The sequence below is a fragment of the Oryzias latipes genome, chromosome 20 (genome assembly GCF_053564925.1).
Source record: "Oryzias latipes strain Hd-rR chromosome 20, Olatipes_Hd-rR_3.1".
In the NCBI taxonomy this organism is placed as follows: domain Eukaryota; kingdom Metazoa; phylum Chordata; class Actinopteri; order Beloniformes; family Adrianichthyidae; genus Oryzias; species Oryzias latipes.
In genome coordinates this window covers 19479709-19505083 of record NC_136256.1, presented here as the reverse complement: position 1 = coordinate 19505083, position 25375 = coordinate 19479709, and the positions used below count along the sequence as shown (strand labels likewise).

General features: G+C 42.2%; 1 protein-coding gene across 3 annotated transcripts in view; it reads right to left on the bottom strand.

Annotated features, from left to right (window-relative positions):
* Positions 1–2800: 2800 nt before the first annotated feature.
* The window catches only part of mtrr (5-methyltetrahydrofolate-homocysteine methyltransferase reductase), a 31616-nt gene continuing 9041 nt past the window's right edge, over positions 2801–25375 (bottom strand). For 2 of the 3 annotated variants that reach the window (XM_023950412.2, XM_023950413.2), the window contains exons 10-15: positions 20650–20692; positions 15050–15233; positions 14497–14615; positions 8630–8722; positions 5246–5440; positions 2801–3867 (exon numbers count right to left, since the gene is read on the bottom strand). In XM_023950412.2, coding sequence (XP_023806180.1) covers positions 3723–3867; positions 5246–5440; positions 8630–8722; positions 14497–14615; positions 15050–15233; positions 20650–20692 — 779 coding nt within the window. In that variant the 3' untranslated portion in view covers positions 2801–3722. Of the gene's footprint in view, positions 3868–5245; positions 5441–7082; positions 7339–8629; positions 8723–14496; positions 14616–15049; positions 15234–20649; positions 20693–25375 lie in introns of those variants that run through there. The other variant, XM_023950414.2, reaches the window with a different exon arrangement.

Sequence of the window (25375 nt, the reverse complement as noted above, 5' to 3'; positions counted from 1 at the left end):
TAAGTACCAAGTAATATTCAAGTGAACATACCCAGTATTTAGTAATGAAAGTACCATGTAGTTGAGTGGAAATAGGGCTGACTTTCTTTTACAGTCCAGTTTCAGTGTACTTAAGGGGTAGTTTCTGTGGTAAATTCATGGTAAATACCATGAAACATGCAGCGAGTGCAGACCTAAAGGTCAAGGTACTTTATTTGTACTTACCTTGTTCTTACATGTGGTATGTACCATAAAAGACACCTTTGCACAACATGTAAATACCCAGTAAGAATATTATAAATACCCAGTATGTACCACATAGGTATGAGCCAAATAGTACCATATAAATACACAGTAAGTACCATGTAAGTACAGAGTAGACACAAAATGTACCATGTAAGTACCCAGTAAATTCCATAAAAAGTACCATGTAAGTACCCTGAAAGTACCCAGTAGTTACACAATAAGTACCATGTAAATACCACTTAAGTACACTGTAAGTACTGTACTGTAAAATACATTTTATCTACATGTAATTTTTAGTAATTTACTGTAGAGAAATGAGAAAAAAAAACAATTTTGTTGAACAACATAGCAATAATGAAATTTCACATTTTCATTACTTTAGTCTTCCAACTCCTAAATAAAAGTTTGCTCTGCAATCCGTCCATGCACATGGTGTATTTTTGTTTTTCATTAATTTGAAATTAAGATAAGTCATTTCTTATAAAACGTTTTATAACTTGTTTTAAGATCAGATAAGGACCTTTTATAAATGTTTGATGTGTTTTTACTAAGTAAAAACAGATTAAAAGAGTCCTTTCTTTGTCACGTGACATCATAACCCTTGTGCTCTCTTAGATGACCCCTACCATGGCAAAGGTGGATAAAAGTGGAAAGATTTCATGTAATCCATGGATACCAGTGAAGATCACAAATCATTGAGGAAAAAAGGTTCAGCGCACTGTCCAGTGGGTCTAAATGACCCAACTCCCAATGTTAAAGTGCCTAGGACAGCACAAGGGTTAAGCAGGTTTGGTACAGTTTGTCTTTCCGTTTTTTTTTTTTTGTCCATTCACCATCAATCCCTGACGCATCTCTGTTTTTGCTGAACAGCCTCATCTCGGCACTTAACCTCCAATTTGCATAAGTCATTACTGTTGTCGGGACTAAGGAGGCTATAAATTTTGCTAAGTGTTCATCTGTCGCAGGAAGTTTTAAACCACTTTTTCCCCCTTTACATTTCTTGACAAATGGGAGACAGAAAGTGCACCCAATGCTGAAACCCCATTAGTACACCTGATGAGCTAAGCACTTTTATTCGTACCTGGCTGCTGTGAAAAATCTTTGGTAACATGTGAGCATCTCTGATGACCTATTTAAAAGTTACTCTTGTGTTTTCATGCTCTCCTTGTTTACTTGATTCCACGCCGGAGACATTTTTTTTAAACCCCCTGGGATGCTTGCAGAAGACTTTCTCCTCCTGCCAGCATCAATTACAGCAAATGTTTGCTCCGACAAATAGGAAGCAGGGATTTCTCCTCTGCGCCATCAATAAACAGAACATGGGGAAAAACAGAAAACTCAATAGCTGCAGCCCTTTTAGGAAAACCGCTCTTCCTTCAGCACGTTTGACAGATGCTGAGGTTAAAGCCGTTGTGCTCAGCTGGGATGCTGGAGAGCAGACATGTCTGTCTAGGTGTGTGTGTGTCGGGGGTGCCATTGAGGCCACATCAGAGAACCGAGCTGACATTCCCGGGTCATTGGAGGCAGACGGGAAACAGCTGAGACGGGGCGCAGGAGTCCCTTCTTGGCGATAAAGAACAGTTGAGAAGAAGCTGACAGGATTCCTCCTGCCTGAGCTCATTTATTTTGAGCTGACACACATAATGAAGCCACCAAAAGTTTTGTCACGAGGGACAGAATTTGGTTCCACTTGTGTCGGAGCTGTAGTCCTCTTCCTTCAGTTGATTCTCCACACTGAATCAGGCATATTACCCCTAATTAGGGCAGCATCTCCGCAGAGCTGAAGGAGTGTGGGAGGTTCAAGTTGCTCCCTTCATACACCAAGGAGCCAATTGTTTACCACGGCTCTTCTAATTCTCCGAGCTCATTGGCATAAAGGGCATCTTCCAACGTGCTCTCCCTCCACTTTCATAATAACAGTCATTATCTCCAGCACACATCTTTCTGCTTCATTTAAGCAGTTCTTAACAGGGGACATCTATCACTGAGGTGCTGCTTTTCCGCGGTCGAACTGACCTCCAGCGACTCTGATTTATTCCTGACCATGTCCACAACTCTCGCCTCTCACTGCGGGACAAAGCTGCCACGCTGAACCTTTTTTAATTATGAAGGCTTCATTTACAACTTCATTAGTCGCAGGTAGTCTCTGGACAGGACGACACAAGCGAGCGGCAGCTCCTCAGTCTTCTGGACATGAGGCCATTTCAATCAGGCAGGTAAATCAAACGTCTACTTCATGCATGTTTGCTTTATTATAAACAATGATCACAGTTGTGGCTTTTTTTTTTCAACTAGCTGCTCCAAAAATAAAAATAAAAAGAGGATATGTCCTCCTGCAGCTGTGAAAAGTGGCAATGAAGGTCAGGAGGAGCAGACAGCTGCATCTGGACAAACACCATCCAAAAAAAGAAAAACTTTAAAAAAAAACTATTTTCACCATTAGGGGCCGTCTCCTGCTAAAGTGCGGCTTTTGTTTTTTTGTCTCAGAAACGCTGTGAATGTGGCCATCTGTGGCAGCAGAAATTGTAAGCATGTTTTTCCTTTCCCTTCCATTAAAGAGGATACAAACAAGGACTGCTGTTGGTAGATTTTATTCTGAGATGGCTCTCTCTGGGGAGCCATGCTGCACATTGCAAAAAGCTTCCAATTAGCCATGTGCCTTCATCTTCTGACCAAGGTCACCTTGAAGAATCAGATCATCTCTGCAAAAAGCAAAATCACTTTGAATCAAGTACATCTGCTCCCGTGTGATCCTGAACGGCCTTTTAGTTCGTAGAAACAACAAAAACGTTGTTTACTGGAACACAACTTTTAGTTCAATCACATTAGAGAAAATGGACTGTTCTGCTGCAACTTGTTTCCATTCCAATCATCCATAGAGAGAAAAAACTTGTTTTGGTTCAGCTCATCTTTACAAGAAAATAGAACAATAAAACTTTAAAATCTGTAAAGCGATTAAGTCCTATAAGAACCCAAACCCAAAAAAGTGGAATTTTCCATTCATGTTTGCTCGTAAATTAAACAAAAACATGAAAAATGTTAACGATTTTTGAAATGTTTTATAAAATTATGAAATGTTTATGTTTAAAAGTTGATAAATGACATAAAACTGATGAGCTTCCACTTAAAACCAACATAACATTAAAAAAAAAAAGTGTTTTGATGTTCTGTTTCTATAACAGTGGAAGCCGCTCACACTCCCTCCATCAAGGCCGACACCTGTGAAAGGCTTTTTCTCAGAAAGGACAAACGGAGGAGTTCTGTCGACACTAAAAGCCTTTTCACGCTGCAGGAACAGTCTCGGGCCCTTCTGTCCCAACCAAGGTCAGCTCTGTTCAAACAGCAAAGGCAAAGCAGGAGCAGCGAGCCCCATATCCATGGGTCAGCATGGGTCATTTCATCTCTGCAACACGCTTTTTTTTTCTTCTTTTTTTCCCTTTTCCTCGGTCAATATAAGAACCCAGGAGATGATAAAAGTGCCCTCATCTTGTCATTTATCAGGCCCAGATATCCTGCAGGTAACGCTTCTTCTCTCGTAGCTCTGCCAGCTTCTTCATGGCCTCCAGCTGATCCACGTGCAGCTCCGTTTTAATTATCTCCATCAGGGTCTCATTCACATCTTTAGCCATGTTCTTTGCATCCCTGCGGAGTTAAAATGCAGATATATCAGGGCAAAAACAGCTAAGATAAAGTTAATAATAGTCTCTGTATGTATTGTAGTAAACCATCACTTTGTCTAAAGGCTACATAGCCCCTCCCACTGTGTGAGAAATGCACCAACTTGGGGTGTTTTGAGAATTCAGTTACACAAAATGTGAGAACAGTTTAAAGAGTGAGAAAAAACAATAAAAAGTGATAAGTGTTGACAGGATTTGGTGTTATAAATACACAAGAGTATTCATACTGACACAGATGTAGCAAAATGTTTAGAAATGTGGACGAGGACAAATGGCGCCTAACAACCCAGCAGATTAAGTGATTACTTTTTTTAAATCATTGATTGTATAAGAGAACTGGACTGAGTGACCCCTCCCCTCCCATGTTCCAAACAGGAAGTACCTGCTGCTTCCAAGAAGCCAAAATCCTATAGACTTCTATTGAAAATTAAATAACCACGTAGTCATGATATTTTTCAGAATCACCATCGGCTTTTAACATGTTCTTGCTATTCTTAATCTTTTTATTTTTCATTTTTTATATTTTTTCTGTGGTGCAAGTTATTCAAGTTATAAACTGACGAATCAAATGCCTCCACTGTGTTGTTTCTTTAAAGTACAGGAAAAACAGTCAGGAGATAATTTGTATGTTTCCCAACTAAAAAAGTAATGAAGCTAAAATGGAAATGAACTTGTTCACAAAACTGCAAATAAAACACAAAATATCATAAACCATAAAAGGTACATTTGTTTTACATAAGATTTAAGTGTAAATGTGTTCAGTTTAGCTGAGCTTTAACTGGTTAAAACACCTGAGTAAAAGCACAGTCTGAAAAGAAATGCACAGAGGTGGAAGTGTGATTATATGGAACTACAAGAGTGCTGCCTTTCCTTGGCAATTTATCACCAATGTGTTTGTATTTTCATTTTTCTTTATTTCATTTAAGTGAATGTTGATCAATCTTGTGTTTTAAATGATGAACCACATTCAAACTACAGGATTTAATAATTAAAGTATATTAATTCATTATTGTATTATATACAAGCCAAACCCTTTTAATCATATACAAAATATTGAAAATTAAGAAGAAAATAAATTTATTTTGGATAATTTTTCACATACTTGAACATTTGCACTACAATTTTTGAAAAAAGAAACAGTTTGACTAAAAGAGTAAAGTGTAGAAAAGTGTGTTTTCCTTAAAAACTAAAATAAAGTTGCTCTGTTGCAGTGCGCACACTGACAGAGGGTCATTCAGAGCATGACACGGGCAAACAGGGTGGATTCTGGGATACACAAAAAAGCCAGAAAAGGCCCAAAAACCCATTATGAAGGAAAGTAATAAAACCGGCTTCATTCTTACCCGCAGACATAGAAACAGCCGCTCTGTCTGAGCAGGATGTCGGCGACTTGTTGCCTGTAAAGCAGCAGATTGTGTTGGACGTATCTAGGGTTTGCTGCTGATGCAACGGCCTCCTCCGCCTCCCTGCCATCTCTGGAGAAACACACTTTGAGGTGGCTCAGGGTGCCGCTGGCTACAAAGCCCTCCAGTTCTTCTCTGGGAAAAGAGATTCAAACACACGTTCATGATCCAACTGACCCACTCGCAGGGAGAACCAGGCCTTTCCTGTTTAGGACCGATGGGATTCAGTAGTTAAATCAACATTTTCATGGTCCAGCTCCTTTATTTCTGACTGTTTTCCGCCTGATTTCTCTCAAAATACTCCACCTAGTCTCACCTGAAAGCTGGTCACCACAGAGCAAAAAGTCTGGTCCAAAATGTGTCAGGTGGCTGACTGTCTGGTGAAGGTGAGGCTTTTGTGAATGCTCCTATCACTGTTATAACTCTTTTTCTAATCAATGTTCCCAGCCTTCCAGCTGGGTGTAACCTTCCTCCCTGCAAGTTTTCTGCTTGCCAACTACTTCAATTTTTTTTTCTTTTTTCTTCATGCCTCATCATTTTAAAGGGCCTGGGGTGCTGTTGAAAGGGAGGGAAGGAGACTTTGTTGGTGGAGGAGTGAGGTTTACTGTGGCTCAGAGCATCTTGTTTAAACTTAAGCAGTCTGGATGATCACAGAGCACACACAGACAGCCAAATAGGAACATAACCAGCCGCGGCTCTGAGATCACGGGTGAAGGTCTCGCCTCGGGGAGTGTGTTTTTCACTAACCCCTCAACTAAAGTAAGGCTTTTTTTTTTCTAAATAACACAACGACGCTGTGCTGAGAATGCTAACAGAAGAGAGGTCTCATATTACCCTTGTTTTTTTGAAAGATTGTTTACAATTTAGTACATTTCTTTGCACGACAATAAATAAATAAAAATGTCTGACCATCTTGAATTACAAAGTCTGTTTTAACAGTACAAAAAAAAAGGGGTTAGCAAATAAAAAAAAGGAGGACAGAAACTGGCAGATGAAAAAAGGCCAGATGACTTCTTAGGGACACATAACAGACGGGGGTCTCAGAGCAATGAGCTGCCAGCCTTTACTGTGTTATAGGACACAAGCAGAGTCTGTGGCCGAACTTGGACCCCATCACGGGCGATCAGGATTCACCAAAGAGTGAGAAAGCAGGCAGAAATAAGAGAAAGCAAAGAGGTTTGAAGAGAAATGCTCCTTTTTGATGGAAGTCAGACACTCGGACAAAAAAAAAAAAAAGCGACAAGGAGCAGATTTTTACAGTTGAAACTGCACTTACTTTAAGAGAAATCCCACAGAGATTTATGCAGGCGGCCAATTCAACTGCTGGCATGTTGTTCTCATTCTGCTAACCTATTTAAATAGAGTACAACTCTTCATGGGTGGCTCATAAAACCCAGACTAATCACTTTGGTCAACTCTGAGGGGGTATTCATCAGAGACACCCTAACTGTGAACAAACGCTACCCACCACCTGGCTGTGAGAGCGTATTTAAGGAGGGGATAGAGGAAACAGAGGGGAACAAACAACATCCTCTGTGATCTATTCTTGTGTGATTAAGGATGCTAATCCATTCACACGCTTTAATCCTGCAGGAGAACTCGACTGCTGCACCGCCGTGCAGCACATGCTTGCTGCTAACGCGAGCTGACCAATTAGCATGAAGCCCAAAGAGGGTAAAGCCAAAAACAAACTAATCAGAGCAAAAAATAAAAACAAAAAATGTCTGCGCAGTCATATCACTTTGTAGCGACTAAAGTGGAGCTTGATCAAACTTTATTTCAATGTGGAAAAATGACAAACATCTGTTGTTGAAAGAGGTGCCAATCACAGAGGTGTAAGAGGGGCTCATGTGAATAAAATACACACAATAAGGCAGTCAAAATCTCAACAACAGCCAAACAACAGAAATAATCACGTAAAAAAATTAGCTGTGGGCAGCACTTTCTGTAATATTATGCTAATCTGATTTGAACTGACAGTAGTGATTGAGACAGAAGAAAATGGCAACACAAACTTCCTGTTTGAAGCAGGTCTGAAAAAGAAAAGAGCCAGGTCAGTTTCCCGGGTAACCACTAGGTGGCTTGTTACACAAACAAAATGGGTCTTATTTGTTACATGCAGGTTTCCCCACCGTGCACTGGGTCAATCACTAGGCCCCGCCCACCCAGAAGCCCCAATTAGCCAAGATTGAAACGTCTGACACTGCCTGGGAGCCCTGACCGTCCAAATTCCCACCCTACTCCCTAACTACCAAAAAACGATATAGTGCTGGACTATCTAGTGCCCTGGATTTTAAAACCAATTCGGACACCATGCTCACTACTTTTTTTTTTTTAAACGGTGAATATGACGTCATCGATTTCAGTTTTGAGTGAAAATCTAATTGATATGAGCGTTTATGAATCCACTGTGATATGAAGATAAAAACATTGATGGTTTTAAAAAAAATACATTTAAATACATTTTCTTTGAAAAATTGTTCAAACGCAATGCGTTGTGGTCTATATTTGCCAATCTGGTCAGCATGGATGCACACTGATTTTTCGCAGAGACTTCTGAGAAATTTCTAGGGTCCTCGATTTTGGAATTGTAGATACGGCAGTAGTGAAGGAATTCGGACATAGCCAATCTCCACTCCCTACCCCAGGAAGAATAAAGTTTTATTTGAAACTAGAAAACTACAAATGTATCCAGGTTGTCCATAAAAAATACAAAAATAATGTAAAAATCGTATGTGCAAAACGTTGAATTCTAGTGGTCCTGGGAGTTGAAACCTAGTTTCATCATGTTCACCCTTCTTCAAAAACCTCTACTCTTCTTCTTGTGAGTCTTTCAAACCCGTCTAATGTTACTTATTGCAAAACAAAACGAGGAGTGATTTGGAAGCTTCCTCCCTCCATAAACTTTAATGGTTTAGAAATGTCTCTGATACATATTTATAGGAGAAACACGTCGGAAGTAACTTTGCAGAACTATAATGGAATAATTATGAACTGCACTGCGCTTTATGATTGCAAAACAAGTGGATCATTGGTTTTCTTGACTAATTTAACTCTTAAGAGATTAAATTATCCTTTTATCAGCAGCTTTGCAAACCTTTTCTTCTGCAGCTCTGGAGCTGCAAAGTGCTTGATAAACAATATCCAGTCTTTAAAGAAAGACCCCCTCCTGATGTACAAAAGCTGAAATGTTCAGTCATTTAGTTCATGGATCTCAATGCATGGAAGATGAAATGGGTTTTGAACAGACTTCAAAAAGGCTGCGCATGAGAAGTGTGGCATTTTATTAACAGCGACTAAACTGATAGGAGCTATAAAGCATACCTGAACAGGTAGTCTCCGTTTCTGTGGCGGCAACCAAAGAACAGCCAGGTTTCCCCGAACACCGCCTCTGGGTTCCTCTTCCTCGCCTCCTCTCTGAAAGTCAAATAATGGACGTTAGCAGTCAATCAATGCAAACAGACAACCAGAGCAGACGGAGGAGAGGGAGTCCTTCCTCGCAACAGAGGTTAAAGAAGAGAGGCGGCATTATTAAGCTCCGTCTGCGGTGACAGCGGCCCACTGACTGCCACCATCGCTTAAAGTGTGGAAATAAGCAGACGCAAGGACATATGTGTTATTAAAGTCTGCCCAAACGGAGCAGATCATGATAAACAGTTTCAAATTAAAGTTCAGGGAGGATGAGTGCGACTGCGCACACACACAAAAACCTGCCCCCTAACTCCAGAGTGATTTTTCTTGTGTCGTCTGAGTTTGGCTTACTTCCCAGAATCCCCAGCGCAGACCTCACAATGACCTAAAAGTTTCTGACAACGTGGTTATCTGAGCCTCACACCTGCTGGAAAGGTGACAGCTGATTCCCAGATAACAACAGTTGACCCCCCAACCTTTGTCAAAGCCATCAGTCAGTGGATGGTCCAAAGGAGCCGGCCTAATCTGTAACCCTGTGGAGGAGGTCGGGGGGGTTAGGTGAATGGCCACGAAGAGGAGCTAAGTCCTTTTGTGTTGTGCTGCAGCACCTTTTAGGTTAACATTCTGGTTCTTCTACACCCATTTAGGAAGATCGTAAATTATCCAGCACCTTTTTAAAGTATTTAGAAAATTAAACTGGTTGCAAATTCTTCCTAAAACTTCATCCGAAATGTCTAACTAATGCGATTATGAATACGCCACGGTTCACACTGAAACGAGTAACCTTAACGACGCGTTTTCCGACCGCGGTGTGGACAGGGATTACAGTTCAGCGGCAAATAAACAAGATCGCCTGCGCACAGGAGCCGCTATTAGGATTCATGTAACAAGCCGGCGTTCTCAAAGGCTGATAAAGCGGGCAAGGACGAGATGAAATAAATCTTTGATATGAGAACAGGAAGAGAAGCATCCATCAAGCAAACATTAAAATCACAGTCAGGAAAGGAAAAATAGAAGCAAAGGTACTTAGTTTACAAAAAGAAAAAAGAGGCTAATCCCCCAGTGCTGAAACTGTTAAAAAGACTTTGAATTTACCCACAAAGGAGTAGGATTACTTTATTTTGTTTATAGTAATTAGTGAGTAATTTGTCCAACAAACATTTTCATTAATTGCTGTTTCTAACTTCCTAAAGTAGAATATTTTGGGTTTTTTTGTATTTTATATCATTATAAACAGATTATCTTCAGGTCACCTTGGCTTTAGGAAATGCTTATACATCTTATGATAAATATTAAAATCACGGATTAGGATATTTATTGCATTTCTCAAAAATAATGAACAGATTAGATCAACTGTTAGTTGCAGCTCCAAGCGAATTAACCCAAAGCAGCGCGAGTCAGAACCAGAACAAAGCTTCTATGAATGTAAAGTTAAATTAGCTAATAAACTGCTTTTGTCTGAACTTTGTGTTGACGTGTGAGGGTCTCTAACAGCTCAGCTAACTCTCTCTGAAGCATCAGATCCCATCCATTAGCAGCCTGGACCAAATTCTTCTGATCTGCAAACAGCCTCAAGTAAACTCATTTTAGTGGGCTCGTCTCTCCTCCTGCCGCCTGCCCTGAAGGGATCAATACCAATATGAAAAACCTGGGTTCCATTCTGAGTAGACCACACCGGCGCCTTTCCCTGAATACTAATCACATCACATTGCCAACGCCATAACCGGCTGCAATACAGTCCCAGAAGGACAGGCAGCATCTACGCAGCACTCCATCGAGCTCGGAAGCGGGAGCGGCTTCTTTTCAGCCCCATTTACACGATCAGCAGGAGGCTGCCGCTCGAAGGGAAGTCAGAACTTGGTAAACATTCCTACGATTTCCTATTTCATTTTACCTCTGTCTTCAATGCTCCATTACATTTTGACTGTCTGGCTGAGTTTCTTTTTTTTGTTTGTTTGTTTTTAAATCGAAAAGAACAAATAATATTAAAGATGCAAACAGCAATAAAACTACTTGCTGGAACTTTCTACTGCCCCCCACCCCCTTTGCGGTGCTCCTCCTGCGTTTGAGAGGCCAGGCTTTACCATCATCACCGGAGAAACTGATGGCTGCCGTTTGAAACATGATCAGTGACAGCTTATTTTAACTTGTAGTGCCTTTAAGTGACCTGAAAGGCAATTTAAATTAAATTAAAATCTTGTTCTGCAGCCGTGCTGACCAGCAAGATTTTTCATTCATTCATATTCTAATCTGTTTTATCCCTCTCAGGGTCACGGGGCTGCTGGAGCCTATCCCGACCACTTGCAGGCAAAGGCAAGGGACATCCTGGACAGAGCACCAGTCTGTCTGTCGCGGGCCCACAATCACACACCCATGCACACTCACATTCCCACCTAGGGACAATTTAGAGTACCCACTTAAGTCACTACATGAATCTCAAATGTTTTTCTCAGAAACCCCAGCTTCCACTTGCCATGCCCACATACTATGACCTTTCCGTCACATGATACAGTTTAACCCAGGGGCTGCAGGCTGCAAACCACCTCCAGGCAAACTCCGCACTCGGGGTTGCTATGAAAGATGCTGAGCTTCCGGCACAAGACCGGCAAAAATGGAGAGCCCTAGTTTATCTGGTCGGCTCTACGCACCCCCACCCCCCCACCCCCCTGCAAGAGCCTTGATGATGACGTCACATGACATGCCGCTATGTCTGAGTTCCAACCAGCTTTTATCTTTTGTCCGGACTGGCATCTGTGAACTGAAGCGCCACAGCGCTGAGATTACCAGTTAAAAAAACCGGCATATCGGTCAATAAAACATCAGGAAATCGTGTCTTTTTTGAGCTGCTGGGGAATTCTGAGCTAACCAGACAGTTCAAATACAATAACTGCAAATGGCTGCAGCTCACAGTTAAACAGAGACACAAAGTCAAAGCCTATAAAATCACAAACAACTCAAATCAATAGGAAATAACTTGAGGGCTGCATAAAATGTTCTGGCACCGAAGGACCTTTAGAAACTCCACTTTCATGTGTTGGTAGTGCTTTAAACTTCTACATTGTATTTTTATTGGAATACCATAAATGAATAGTAGAGGCCAAAATAAGGGTAGATCATAATGTCTGCAGGCCGGAGACAGATACAACGCCCCGGCGGCAAAGTGATGATTGTAATCTGCAGCGTCAGCTAGAGAGGCTTTGTTTGAAATCCCAGTTCGTTTTTCCTGCACACAGTGACAAGTTCATATAATCCTGCAGCATGCAGAAGTGGGGAGGGGGGGGGGGGGGGGGGCAGCTGAGCTGATGAATCGATTCACATGAGTTTAGACTGTAACCTAAAGAGCTTCTCGAAAATAAAGAATTTAAAAAGTGGCTCGATAGCGGAAATCATAAAAATAAACGCTCCCGTTTGGAGGAAGTATTTGATGAGGGGCTTTGTGTTGTTTTATGAAATGCAGCCCTCCACAATCAATTGAAGTTTGGGCGTTTTGCTTTAATAAAACATGTATTTTTTTGTGTCTAACATTTCAGAAAAAGCCATTTCTGGGCTCTCTGAATGAAACACGGCTGGTATGTTTTTTTTATCACCGCCATGTGGCAGAGTATTCGGCCTCTGGCTGAACCGTCATGAAGAGAGGGTACGAGTGAGGCGCGCAGCTCAATATCCCAACATGTGCTTTCTTAAATGCTGCTCCATCTCCATGACACAAGTGCAGCTTCATTAAATATGACAACTGATTTTTTCCAGCCCCTCCTGCTGCAGACGTTTCTCTGCACCGCCCCTTCAGAGCAATCATCTGCTGACGGCGACCTCCGCTACTCAGCAGACATGTCAGGGATTTGGAGACAATTGGAGTTGACTAGGGCATAACCTCATTTATACAAACCACCCAAGACTTACAAGCATCAGGGAGGCTTCTAAAAAAAAATTTAAAAAGCGTCTGCTCAACCAAAAGTCATTGTGAGCGGGTAAATGCACCGACATCAGTCACTTTAAATCAACCTGACAGGTCATCTGTATGCAATCTTGATGCGCCCATCAGCTCAGAAAATTAAGCAAAATATCAAGGCTGTGAGTGACAGCTCTCCCAGACAAACAGAGATTGTTTAACTAGCTGGACTCAGCGACTACATCCTTCGCTGACAGTCAATATCTTCACACCAGCTTGTCTGCAATTAAAAGCAATCATTTACTTCTATGGTAAAGCCTTCACCCGCTCGACTTTTTACTTTAAAATCAATAACAACCCCCGTCGTGCTCTGAATCCTGCCTCTTTACCGCAGAAGTCGTAAACACGCTCTCATCTATTCCTGGCGTGAAGTGGAGAGCCTCGGAAATAATCCAGGATGTGGACTTTGTCATCGGCTTTGACCGGCGCTGCGGATTTGTCAAAAACACGCGAGACGACGCACACGTGCCATGCCGTTGTGAATATTCATGACGGGGTGCACAGTTTTAAGCGTAATAATGAGTGTCACACCGCTGCTTGACATGAGCACTTGGGTGACCCGCAGCAGCTGCTTCCTTTGAAACATGCGGCCCTGGTGCTGGATCCAGAGCGTTACAGTGCTGCCTTTGCCTAAAATGATTGCAAAGAAGCACAGCTCAAAAACACATCATTCACAGATTAAGAGTGGCAAATACTTGAAAGTAGTGTGAATATTTATTGAGTGGACCTGAAAAAAATTGTGAAATGTTTCAAAATCCCTTTCAATAATTAGTTGGTATTATCCAAATCAAAATCCTATCTTTATTTCATTTATTTGAAACAAGTTTGTTTTCCCTTTCGGCTTTTCCCATCAGGGGTCGCCACAGCGAACGAGTCGCACGGTAAACTTGGCAATGTTTTACGCCGGATGCCCTTCCTGACGCAACCCTCTCAAAGCAACCGGGCTTGGGACCGGCACAGAAGTGGAGAAGGGAACAGGGAGCAGCCCGGAGTCGAACCCTGGTTTCACGGACGGAAGGCGCCGCAAGCCAGCACGAGCTAAGCCGGCTCCTGCATTTATTTGAAACAAGTAAAAGTGTAAAATGCAAAAAAAAAAAAAAAAAAAAAAATTGGGCACACCAAGGGAGATTTGGGAGGTTTTTCTCACAATAGCTGCATGTTTTTGTTCGTAAGAAAAGATAAGGTGTTCAGCTCAGAAAATTAGCCCCGACAATCAGCTGCCAGGCTCTCCTCTAAACACCAGCTGGTTCCCTGAAAATCTGAAAACAACCGATGGACAAGAAGCAGGAGACAACAATGTGGAAAAAAACACCAAAAGAAAAATGTTTTCAAGTAGCGCCCAAACAGATGTTTCCTGAGTTTGGAGAGAAGTAAGTGAATTTCCAAAGAGAGGGTTCTCACAAGATGAGTTAAAAATACTCTGCTAACATAGATTATACAAGACTACAAAGAAGTACTGCAGTTTTTGAAAATAGGACTAGTTTTACTTTGCACGTTTGCATGTTAACATTTAAAAACAGAAAACCCTTCTTTGAAAAAGAAGGACTTTGGGGTCGAGCTGTCCTCAGTTCTACATGAATGATTTCTTATGTAGAAAAAAGAATATATTGATTAAAACCCTTCAACTACTTAAAAAAAACAATACAAAAGGAATAAAACTTATATTGGAAAAAAAGATTGGTTCTTTTCCAGAGGGATTTTAGGCTACAAAATCTGTTCCCTCAAAAGTAAGATGCAAAATAATTAATTAATTAATTAAAGCAGTACATTGAAATAGCTGGTCTTAAAGTTCAACCAAACAAACGTTTTAGAAAGTGCCCAATGCTCGTACCTTTGCTGTAGGAAGCCAATGAAAGGAGCGACTCCGGTCCCGGGTCCAACCATGATAAAAGGCACCGACTGCTCAGAGGGAGGCCGGAAGGAGCAACTGGGCCTCAAACTCACATGGATCTGAGATTAGAGGTCATTAGAAATCATTTAAAATAATAACTTTATTTCACACCACAATGAGAAGCATCTGTGGGCCTGCTATTCAATTAAGTAGTCTTAAAAAAAATACTAATCTTGGAAACATGAGCGCTTCAAAATCCATAAGGGTCCGGGGGAGAAGAGATGCTGCAGAATCATCGTTTTTTGTTTTTTAATTACCTAAACGCAAGTGGATCAAAGCTCCCTTTTCCATTCAGCACATTTTCCCAGAGAAGCTTTTGTTGTTCAAACAAACTTAGTCTTCAAGCTGCATTTTCAGACTAAAATGTGTTTTCTGTTTCTTTTCTGCTGCACACTCTGAGCATTTTTTGAGGATAAAACATTCAGAAAAAAGTAGCGACTGCAGACGTCCATCGTCTACTTTGACCGTTCTTTCCTCCATCCAGTCTGCTTACTGCTTTGGCTGGAGCTGGGCTGCTGGAGGATTCCGTCTTCCCGGGGAAAACTATGCCAGGATGGATGAGGTCAAACAGCCAGCCGGTGCACAAGCCTCGCCTCCCCGCGGGCCTCCCAAAACACGCTGGGAGCTCCACCACGCTGAAGACGAAATGCAGCTTTCCTGGGTGTCTGAGGCAGGAGCTGTGGAGAAAGACCCACAGAGACTTTGAGATGGAGACAGTGGGGATTACATTAAAAAATCAGTACAGAAGGGAGAAAATAGAAAACAGTACAGCAGAAAAATCAACTTCATCTTTGTTATTTGATAAATAATCTGCCCTTGAACTGAAAAAGTATTTTAAACTTTAAAATGATGTTAAGAACCAGATGATGGCAACTAAAATTAAAAAGTCAAAGCTAATAGAGGTGGGATTATGTGAATTTGGTCCTTCCCACACCCTTTCAAGCCATTAAGCAAAATCTATTTGATTAATCAAACTCTACTTAACAATCACTATGTTTAATGGATTCAGTGTGTCAATAAAATAATTTCAACGTGCGGTCAGTAAGGCGCCGGTGCACACAGCTCCCTAATGACCAGAGCGCGGTGCAAGGGCACAGTAACCACAGCATCGCCCGTATGTCCTAAGTGACTTACATTGTTCTCACAAATACTTCAAAATACACACGCCTGACGATCGTACGTTCCGTTTTCACGCAGGACCCTCCTGCACTTCCTTTAGGATGCAGCCGCACCTCTCCACCACCCTGCAAGGGCCCAAGCAGCCCAAAAACCTGCAGCCCCTGCATGTGACTAAGGCATTAGACAGATGTAGCAGAATATTCTCGCCATCCTGCTGCTTCTTAAATGCTGCTGTTTTTCTATCTGCGTTCCTCCTTAATTGCAACAAGTGGTTCAAATGAATCTGCCTGCTGGGAGCGACAAAAGCCTCAAACCAAAGAGAACAACTCTTCCTTGAACATCATATTTAATTTCAAATGAGGAAATTATTAACTGAAATCTATTTGTGTTGATTGTTGTTTTATGTATCCATCAGAGGTGCAGACTTTTTCCTACGGCAACAACAGGAATGTCTCCTTAGGATAAAAGTTTGTGCCTCCCTTCAATAACGCTCCCTTTCCCTCTTATCCGTTCCCATCTTCAGTGCTGGCTTAAGTACTCTCATTCTCCCCCCTATCCTTCACTTTCCAGTTCCTGTTGGCCACTGGGGACCTCTATTGACCACAGCATCAATAATGCAGGTCACTAATGTCTCTGCACCATCTGATAAACTACAACCACCCTCTCTCATCCGCTCCCCGTCTCCCCAAGCACACACACACACACACACACACACACACACACACACACACACACACACACACACACACACACACACACACACACACAGATGCAGCTAAGTGAGTACTAATGAGAGAAACTGAGAAGTTCTGACATGAGGTTAGATGCTGCTGCTCCACATGAGCTTTAAAGCAAAGCTAATGGGCAGTAACTTTAAAGAAAGAGCAAATCAATGACTAGCTAAGTGATGCTGAAACAAGGAACACACAGCATGTTTAAGCGCTGCTCGCTGAAGGATATACAGTATTTTTTCAATATATCATTGGTATATTTTAATCTAGCCACAGGGGTTGCAAGCCAGTTGCCTCTGTGCCGGTCCCAAGCCCGGATAAATAGAGAGGGTTGCGTCAGGAAGGGCATCCGGCGTAAAAATTGCCAAAATAACCATGCGAATCATCCACAACACTTTAGACATACCGGATCGGTCGAGGCCCGGGTTAACAACGACCGCCACCGATGCTGTTAACCTACAGGGTGTCGGTGGAAATTTGACTACTGTTGGTCGAAGAAAGAGGGGAGGCAGAAGGGTCCGTGGCCAGAGAGAGAAGGGAAAAGGCAGGAACATAGGTTTGAGAATAGGGACTCTTAACGTTGGCACAATGACAGGGAAAGGCAGAGAGCTGGCAGACATGATGGAGAGAAGGAAGGTAGATGTACTGTGTGTGCAGGAGACAAGGTGGAAGGGCAGCAAGGCACGTAGTATTGGAGGAGGATACAAACTGTTCTATCATGGTGTTGATAGGAAGAGAAACGGGGTAGGAGTGATTCTGAAGGGGGAGTTTGTAAACAGTGTTCTAGAGGTGAAAAGAGTCTCAGACAGGATGATGAGCCTAAAGTTAGAAATTGAAGGGGTGATGGTGAATGTAGTCAGTGGGTATGCGCCACAGGTTGGCTGTGAGTTAGAAGTGAAGGAGAGATTCTGGAGTGAGTTGGATGAGGTCATAGAGAGTATCCCCAGAGGAGAGAGAGTTGTTATTGGAGCAGACTTTAATGGCCATGTTGGTGAGGGCAACAGAGGTGATGAGGAGGTGATGGGCAGGTTTGGTGTGAAGGAAAGGAATCTGGAGGGACAGATGGTGGTGGACTTTGCGAAGAGGATGGAAATGGCGGTAGTCAACACTTACTTCCAGAAGAGAGAGGAACATAGAGTGACATACAGAAGTGGAGGTAGGAGTACTCAGGTGGACTACATCCTATGTAGACGAGGTCATTTGAGAGAGGTTAATGACTGCAAAGTGGTGGTAGGAGAGAGTGTAGCCAGACAGCACCGCATGGTGGTGTGTAAGATGACTCTGGAGGTCAGGAAGAAGAAGATAGGGAAAACAGAAAAGAAGACCAAGTGGTGGAAGCTACAGAATGAAGAAACTTGTGAGGAATTTAGGCAGAAGTTGAGGCAGGTCCTGGGTGGTCAGGATGAGCTTCCAGAGGACTGGGAAACTACAGCAGAGATTATCAGGGAAACAGGTAGGAAGGTGCTAGGTGTGTCATCTGGAAAGAGGAAAGACGGTAAAGAGACTTGGTGGTGGAATGAGGAAGTACAGGAATGCGTCCAGAGGAAGAGGTTGGCTAAAAAGAAGTGGGATGTAGAAAGGACTGAGGAAGGTAGACAGGAGTACAAGGAAGCGCAGCGTAGAGTGAAGAGAGAGGTGGCAAAGGCCAAACAGAAAGCTTACGATGAGCTTTATGACAGGTTAGACACAAAGGAAGGAGAGAAGGACTTGTACAGACTAGCCAGACAGAGAGACAGAGATGGGAAGGACGTGCAACAGGTAAGAGTGATAAAGGACAGAGATGGAAAGGTGCTAACAACCCAGGAGAGTGTACAGAAAAGATGGAAGGAGTATTTTGAGGAGCTGATGAACGTGGAAAATGACAGGGAAAGAAGGGAGGAAGATGTGGTTGTTGTGGAGCAGGAAGTAGCAGAGATTGGAAAGGATGAGGTTAGGAAGGCTCTGAAAAGGATGAAGAGCGGAAAGGCCGTTGGTCCTGATGACGTACCTGTGGAGGTATGGAAGTGCTTAGGAGAGACAGCAGTGGAATTTCTAACGAGGTTGTTCAATAGGATTTTAGAGAGTGAGAAGATGCCCGAGGAATGGAGGAGAAGCGTTCTGGTTCCGATCTTTAAGAACAAGGGTGACACGCAGAACTGCAGCAACTATAGAGGAATAAAGTTGATGAGCCACACAATGAAGCTGTGGGAAAGAGTAGTGGAAGCCAGGCTTAGGAAGAAGGTGGAGATTTGTGAGCAGCAGTATGGTTTCATGCCCCGTAAGAGCACCACTGATGCCATTTTTGCTTTGAGAATGTTGATGGAAAAGTACAGAGATGGTCAGAAGGAGCTGCATTGTGTGTTCGTAGATTTAGAGAAGGCGTATGACAGGGTGCCGAGGGAGGAGCTGTGGTACTGTATGAGGTCGTCTGGAGTGGCAGAGAAGTATGTCAGAGTAGTTCAGGACATGTATGAGAGAAGTATGATGGTGGTGAGATGTGCTGTAGGTCAGACAGAGGAGTTCAAGGTGGAGGTGGGACTACACCAAGGATCAGCTTTGAGTCCTTTTTTGTTTGCTATGCTGATGGACAGGCTGACAGACGAGGTAAGACAGGAATCTCCCTGGACAATGATGTTTGCAGATGACATTGTAATTTGCAGTGAGAGTAGAGAGCAGGTGGAGGAACAGCTAGAGAGGTGGAGGTTTGCTCTGGAAAGAAGAGGCATGAAGGTCAGTCGTAGTAAGACAGAATACATGTGTCTGAACGAGAGGGATCAAGGTAGAAGCGTTAGGTTACAGGGGGCTGAGGTGAAGAAGGTGCAGGAGTTTAAGTACTTGGGGTCAACAGTTCAGTGTGATGGGGAGTGTGGAAAAGAGGTGAAGAGGCGAGTGCAGGCAGGTTGGAGCGGGTGGAGGAAAGTGTCAGGAGTGTTGTGTGACAGAAGAGTGTCAGCAAGACTCAAAGGAAAGGTGTACAAGACAGTGGTGAGACCAGCTCTGCTCTATGGGTTAGAGACGGTAGCAGTGAGACAGAGACAAGAGGCTGAGATGGAGGTAGCGGAGATGAAGATGTTGAGGTTCTCTTTAGGAGTGACCAGGTTAGACAGGATAAGGAACGAGTACATCAGAGGGACGGCTCATGTTGCCTGTGTTAGGGACAAAGTCAGAGAAGCCAGACTGAGATGGTTTGGACATGTTCAGAGGAGGGATAGTGGATATATTGGTAGAAGGATGTTGGAGGTGGAGCTGCCTGGCAGGAGGGCAAGAGGACGGCCAAAGAGGAGATACATGGATGTCTTAACAGAGGACATGAAGTTGGCTAATGTTAGGGTAGAAGATGCTCATGATAGAGTGAGGTGGAAAAGGATGATTCGCTGTGGCGACCCCTGATGGGAAAAGCCGAAAGAGAAAGAAGAAGAAGAAGAAGAAGATTGGTATATTTTCTTTTTTATGAAATTACTACCGTAATTTGAGGAAAATTGGCGTTTTTAACGTGTTCTTGTGGTATTTTTGTGGATCAGGAGTAGATGCCATTTGAAAATGGGATGTAGGTGTTACAATTGGCGTGCCACCATTTCCTGCTCCGCTCCATTCCAATGCCTCCACTAGACGACTAGATCCATCTACGTCTCTGTTTTCCTCGTCTTAGGTGGCATCTGGCTCAAAACAGTACGGCTCAGATAGCGCCGATATTTCTCGCCATTTTTTTTACAATGCTTTTTGTTATGTGAGGGGCTGTTAGCTAGGGGGAGAGTGCATACACACATGGATGATGGGAAAAGGGAGTGAACTTACTCTGCGCCAACAATTCCACTCACAACTCCGAGGGAAATTTCTGATGAACTACTGATGGTCTGCAGAAAATATGTCTTAGAAATCGACACAGGTTTTTTAAAAAAATTTGCCTAAATTTTACACACTATTCTTTTTTTTTTTTACAATGTCTTAAAAGTTTCCAAATATCAAAATCAGGATGCAAACCCCAGACTAATTACTGCAGCATCCTTTAGATGTTATCGACTAATTATTTCTAATCCTCTTAAATGTCAGATAATTTAAAGGCTCAATCATCCAAAGAGTTGAAGTTGGGAAAGTAGTTAAACTCCAGAGTGAATGCCACTGTATTCATGAGTAGTTCTACACTGGAATTCAATATTTTGATCAAGAAAATCTCTCAAAGTTGGCCAGTAGGATATTGAAATTCTGTCACAGCTGGTGCTCTGCAAACAATAACATGTTAGCCTCATTTTCTCTGTCATCTTACCTGGCCGCTGAATAAGGTCTGGGTTGCAATTTTGGCAAATGCTCTGAAAGGCAAGAACAAATGTCAATCAACCTCTGGTCTCGCTGAGATCTTGTTACGCCCATCACAGCGAGAAGCCAAAATAAAAAAGTGAAAGTCATCTTGGTCTGCGGAGACGTCTTGCCTAATCGCCCCCCTTCATCCACCAACCCACCCAGGCTGTAGTCTCGTTTCTGGGACACACTTCTATATTTATGAAATTACAAACTCAGGGTTATGGAGTCCCAGGTGTCCAGATGTGGAGCCAGTAGGACGCAGACTGCTGATGCAAACCTTATTTCAACGCCTGCCATGAAGGTGCCCTCTTTTAGCTAATATGTTTAGTATCTGACAGAGTGTCAAAAATTTGGGGAAAAGTGTAGAAACAAACCTCCCCCCCTGTGGCAACAGGACTGTTTTCTCAACAAATAACACTCAGTTGATGCCCCTGAAAGAATCTAATTTTATGTTCTACACTTGTTTTGATGAAGTCAAAGTAAGTAAAGCTGCAGACTGTGCTCTAGCTGAGTCTATAGATTCAACACTTTTTATTAAATTGCCCTCCAAGGTAAACAGAAGGACTAAATCTGCTGTCTGTTAGAGGCAGTTTTGCCATTCTCAATCCAGATCCTCCCAAAACTGTCTTCTTCTTTTGTCTTGCTGCTGCTCCCTTTAGGAGGCACCACAACGAATCATCCTCATCCATCAAACCTTCTCCTCTGCATCCTCCTAGTTCACACCAACGCCCCTTACGTCATGAACTTCCTCCTTGGTCTTCTTCTATGCCTCTTTCCCGGTACCTCCAACCTTACCTTCCTTTTACTAACACAATTACTGTCCCTCCTCTCAACTTGTCTATTCATCTAACATGACTTGTCCTCTCATGTACTTATTCCTGATCCTATCCATCCTTGTCTCTCCCGAGGAGAACTTTAGCATCTTCAGCTCTGCCGTCTCCACTGTCTCTACACCAACACCATGGCTGCTCCCACCACAGTCTTCTACACCTTTCCTTACATTCTTGCTGACTCTCTTTTGTCACACGTCACACCTGAAACCTTCTTCCACTAATCCCATCCAGCTTGCACACGCCTCTTCACCTCTTTCCCATACTCTCTGTTAACTCTAAGTACTTAAAGATCTTCACCCCTGCTCCCTGTAACCTCATTGTAACCTCATTGTTTCACTTGAATCCCTCTAATTTACACACAGATACTCTGTCTTGCTGCAGCTGGCCTTCATTCCTCTCCTTTCCGGAGCAAACCTCCACCCCGTTAGATGATACTCCACCAATTCAATTCAATTCAATTCAATTTTATTTGTATAGCCCAAAATCACAACAACTCGATGGGCTTCGAAGTAAAACATGAACTCAAAAGGATCACGAATACAAAGAGTTCAATAAGAAAATACTAAAATGAACTAACAAACTGACTATGCTATACTGGCATCCCTGCCCTTAGATCCCCCTTCGGGGTAAGGAAAAACTCCCAAAAAAAATGGATTCCAGAAAAAACGAAGAAACCTCAGGGGTGCCCACATGATGGAGCGATCCTCCCCCAGGACGGACAGGCGATTTACCAGAACTCTTAGAGAAGAATTAACTTATCTAAATCTACAACTACATATATAAAAGTCCAGCAGACGAGCTTCATCCAGCTGTGGTTGGGGGGACAGTCAACGGCGCGAGTCGAGCCGGAGACAGGAACCACAGCCAGGTGTAGGAGCAGGAGCAGAGACGAGGTACTCGGTCGGGTACAGAGCAGAGACGAGCCACAGATGAGCCAGAGGCGGGATCCACAGCCAGGTGGATCACTAGCTCTCACTACAGATCACAATGTCATCTGCAAACATCATCATCTTTTAGAATGTCCATCATCACAACAAACAGGAAAATCTGATTCTTAAAAAGATACTGCAATGATACTTACAAATCCCCAAATCTATATAGTCCTAACAATAATATTAATACTAAAGTTAATTTCAAACTCAATTGGGTGAAAATGAAATAACAAGGGGTATTAAACAGAAATGTTAGCACCGTTAACCACAGTAACCTCTTTTTAAACTCTCTCTGCCACAGCCCTCCACTGACTCAAACCCCTTCCTATCCAATCTCTAAGCCTCATTAGCTAACATGGTTTTCTTATCATTTCTATGCTAATGGCACACCGTCGGGTTGTGACCTTAGGTTAAGATTGCAAAGTATGTAACTTATCCAGATCTGTCACTGCTCTGAAAGAGATTAATAAAATGTTCTGCTTTACTTTGATAGAATCAGGAACCACAGAACAACTGACATTACCCTCCATTCGGAGTTTAACATATAGAAATGTTTTTATTCATGAATAAGAGCATTTAATAAAGATGACAGTACATTTCCTATCAAACATGTTGCCATCAGTGTTTCTTTGGGCCAATTTGACCCCATGTGTTTTAACAGTCTAAAACATTTAAAACTAGGTTTTCTGATCCAGCTCTTCCACTTCCACAGTCAGCTCTTTAAAGAGCAACATAAAGGCAAATGATTCCAAATTAAGTTGTTGGCAAAAAGTTTAAGCATTATTGTTCAGTGGACGTCCAAATAAGCTTTTAACTCTGTTGATGTCATCGAAATTATTCTGTTTTCTGATGTATGAAGGAGTGAAGTGTGTGTGTGTGTGTGTGTGGGGGGGGGGGGGGCTATACCTCAATGCCAACATGACAAATTGGTGAACAACTAAAGTTGTTTTTTGGATGTTTATTGGTCAAATTAAGCTCAAAAATAAAAAGTAAGTAATAGTAGGATAAACTTCAAATGTACACATATAGGCACATTATGAAGTTTAATATTTGCATGAATTACCGTACGTTTTTTGCAATGGTTGACCGACAGCTGTTTTCTGTAGGTTGGGGTTTGTTTTTAGTGTATTTAGCAAGTAAATTATCCTTTAATTTCCTGGGAATGACTTTTATTACCAAGCAAAAGTTCTAAAGTGTACATATGATGACGTAAAATATTGGTGCCATGTGATTTATTTGGTGTATAATTTGATCGATATGGTTAAACTGAAGCTCCAACACAAAGGGAGCTATTTTGGAAGCCAAATTCCTAAATATTTAAAACAAAAACAGCTTTTTTTTGTTTTTTAGTAGAAGATAAACATGTTTCTGGATTAATGATGGCGCACACGGCATCCTTTCCATCTGTGAAAGCACACAACTCTCCATCAGAGGGTGTATCATGTGCGTTAACACAATATTGTGCACCTGCGCGGTGCTCGGATTGCTACCTTTCTATCACAGACAGACAGCTCACGTCCGAAGCTGAGAGCAATCAATCAATCATCTCACATCACTGCACTATGATGATACTGCTGGTAGATACAAAGGACGTATCACTTTTAAAAACCTTTTGAGCAAAAAACCCTTTTTTTGGTAGCTGTGAACGAATGCAGTTCAGGTTTTAAATTATGCATTTGAAAACAGAAAAAGTCTCGGAATCTCTGCTCTGTTTTCATAAATAATTATTTCTATGGGTATCATCGATCACGTCCCCCAACGATATCATCTTTTTTGCACAGAAAGTCTCATTGTGCTCCCATTTATATGCAGAGGTACAACTTTTGAGATTGAAACGGCGGCTATATAAACCTTTAAAGATTTATGAATATTTTTTGGGGCTATGCATGCAATTAATTGTTGTTTTTCGAGCATGGAGAAGATTTCCTTTCTTGTAGTAACAAAACTTTAATCCTAGGGGACTTTTAGGTGGCATTTAACCCTCTTGGTTTTCCAGTTAAAGTTAGTTTTAGCATTCAAATGGAGTTTCCACCTTTTCCCTAAATAAAAAAAAAGAAGTGCAAGCTTTTGCCTTTTTTTTATGCTGGATGGATGTTTCCTTACTCATCCATGCCTGGCTGAAACTGCACATCTAGTATTTGTGCATTAGTATGTCGCTAATCGTTATTTGTGCATTAGTGTCCGCCACCGCACTGCTGATGGTTAGAGTTAGGTGGAGGGTCAGGGTTAGGGCGTAGTTGCCCAACGAATGCTTTTAAATTGTAAGGATGTTTCACAGCTGCGATAATAATAACAGTGTGAACTGGCAGATGTACAGTGGGACGCTAACACCAGTAACGCACAATTTATTCGAAACATAATATACATTTTTTTGAAAACAACAAACACAGTCAAGGGATTCTTTCCACCTCCCAGAAGATTTGACCTTTGTGTTTGTGGGAAGAAAAAAAAAACAGATCCCATAGCAGTGTCTTTGTTAATTTATGCCAACATTTAATGCCAAAATGTCAAACGTAAACCTCAATCTGCAAACACCTCCCTTTTTCAGAGGAGGTAATGGACCAAGACCAGCACAAAAAATTGCAGTGGTGCACTTTAAAGTGGCACACTGAGTCAGGATTGACCATTAACCTGTGATCCAAACTGACCCTGCACATTTGTGTCCTCAGGAAGCCCTGCGGCTTGACTGAAACCAACAAACAGCTGTTGCCCTGAAGGGCTTCAAACACAACATTTTTCACCGGTGCACGACTGTCCGGATTTCTGCATTTGTTCACAAGTTAAAGGGAAAAAGATAAAGAAAAAAAGGTGCTTAGGTTGGCAAGTAGGCTTAAAATAACTGACATTGGGGTAGGCCAAGAGCTGTGACACAGCTGTTTTAGAGGACAACCCAACCTGTACTTGAATCTGTAGCCAACTAATTTCA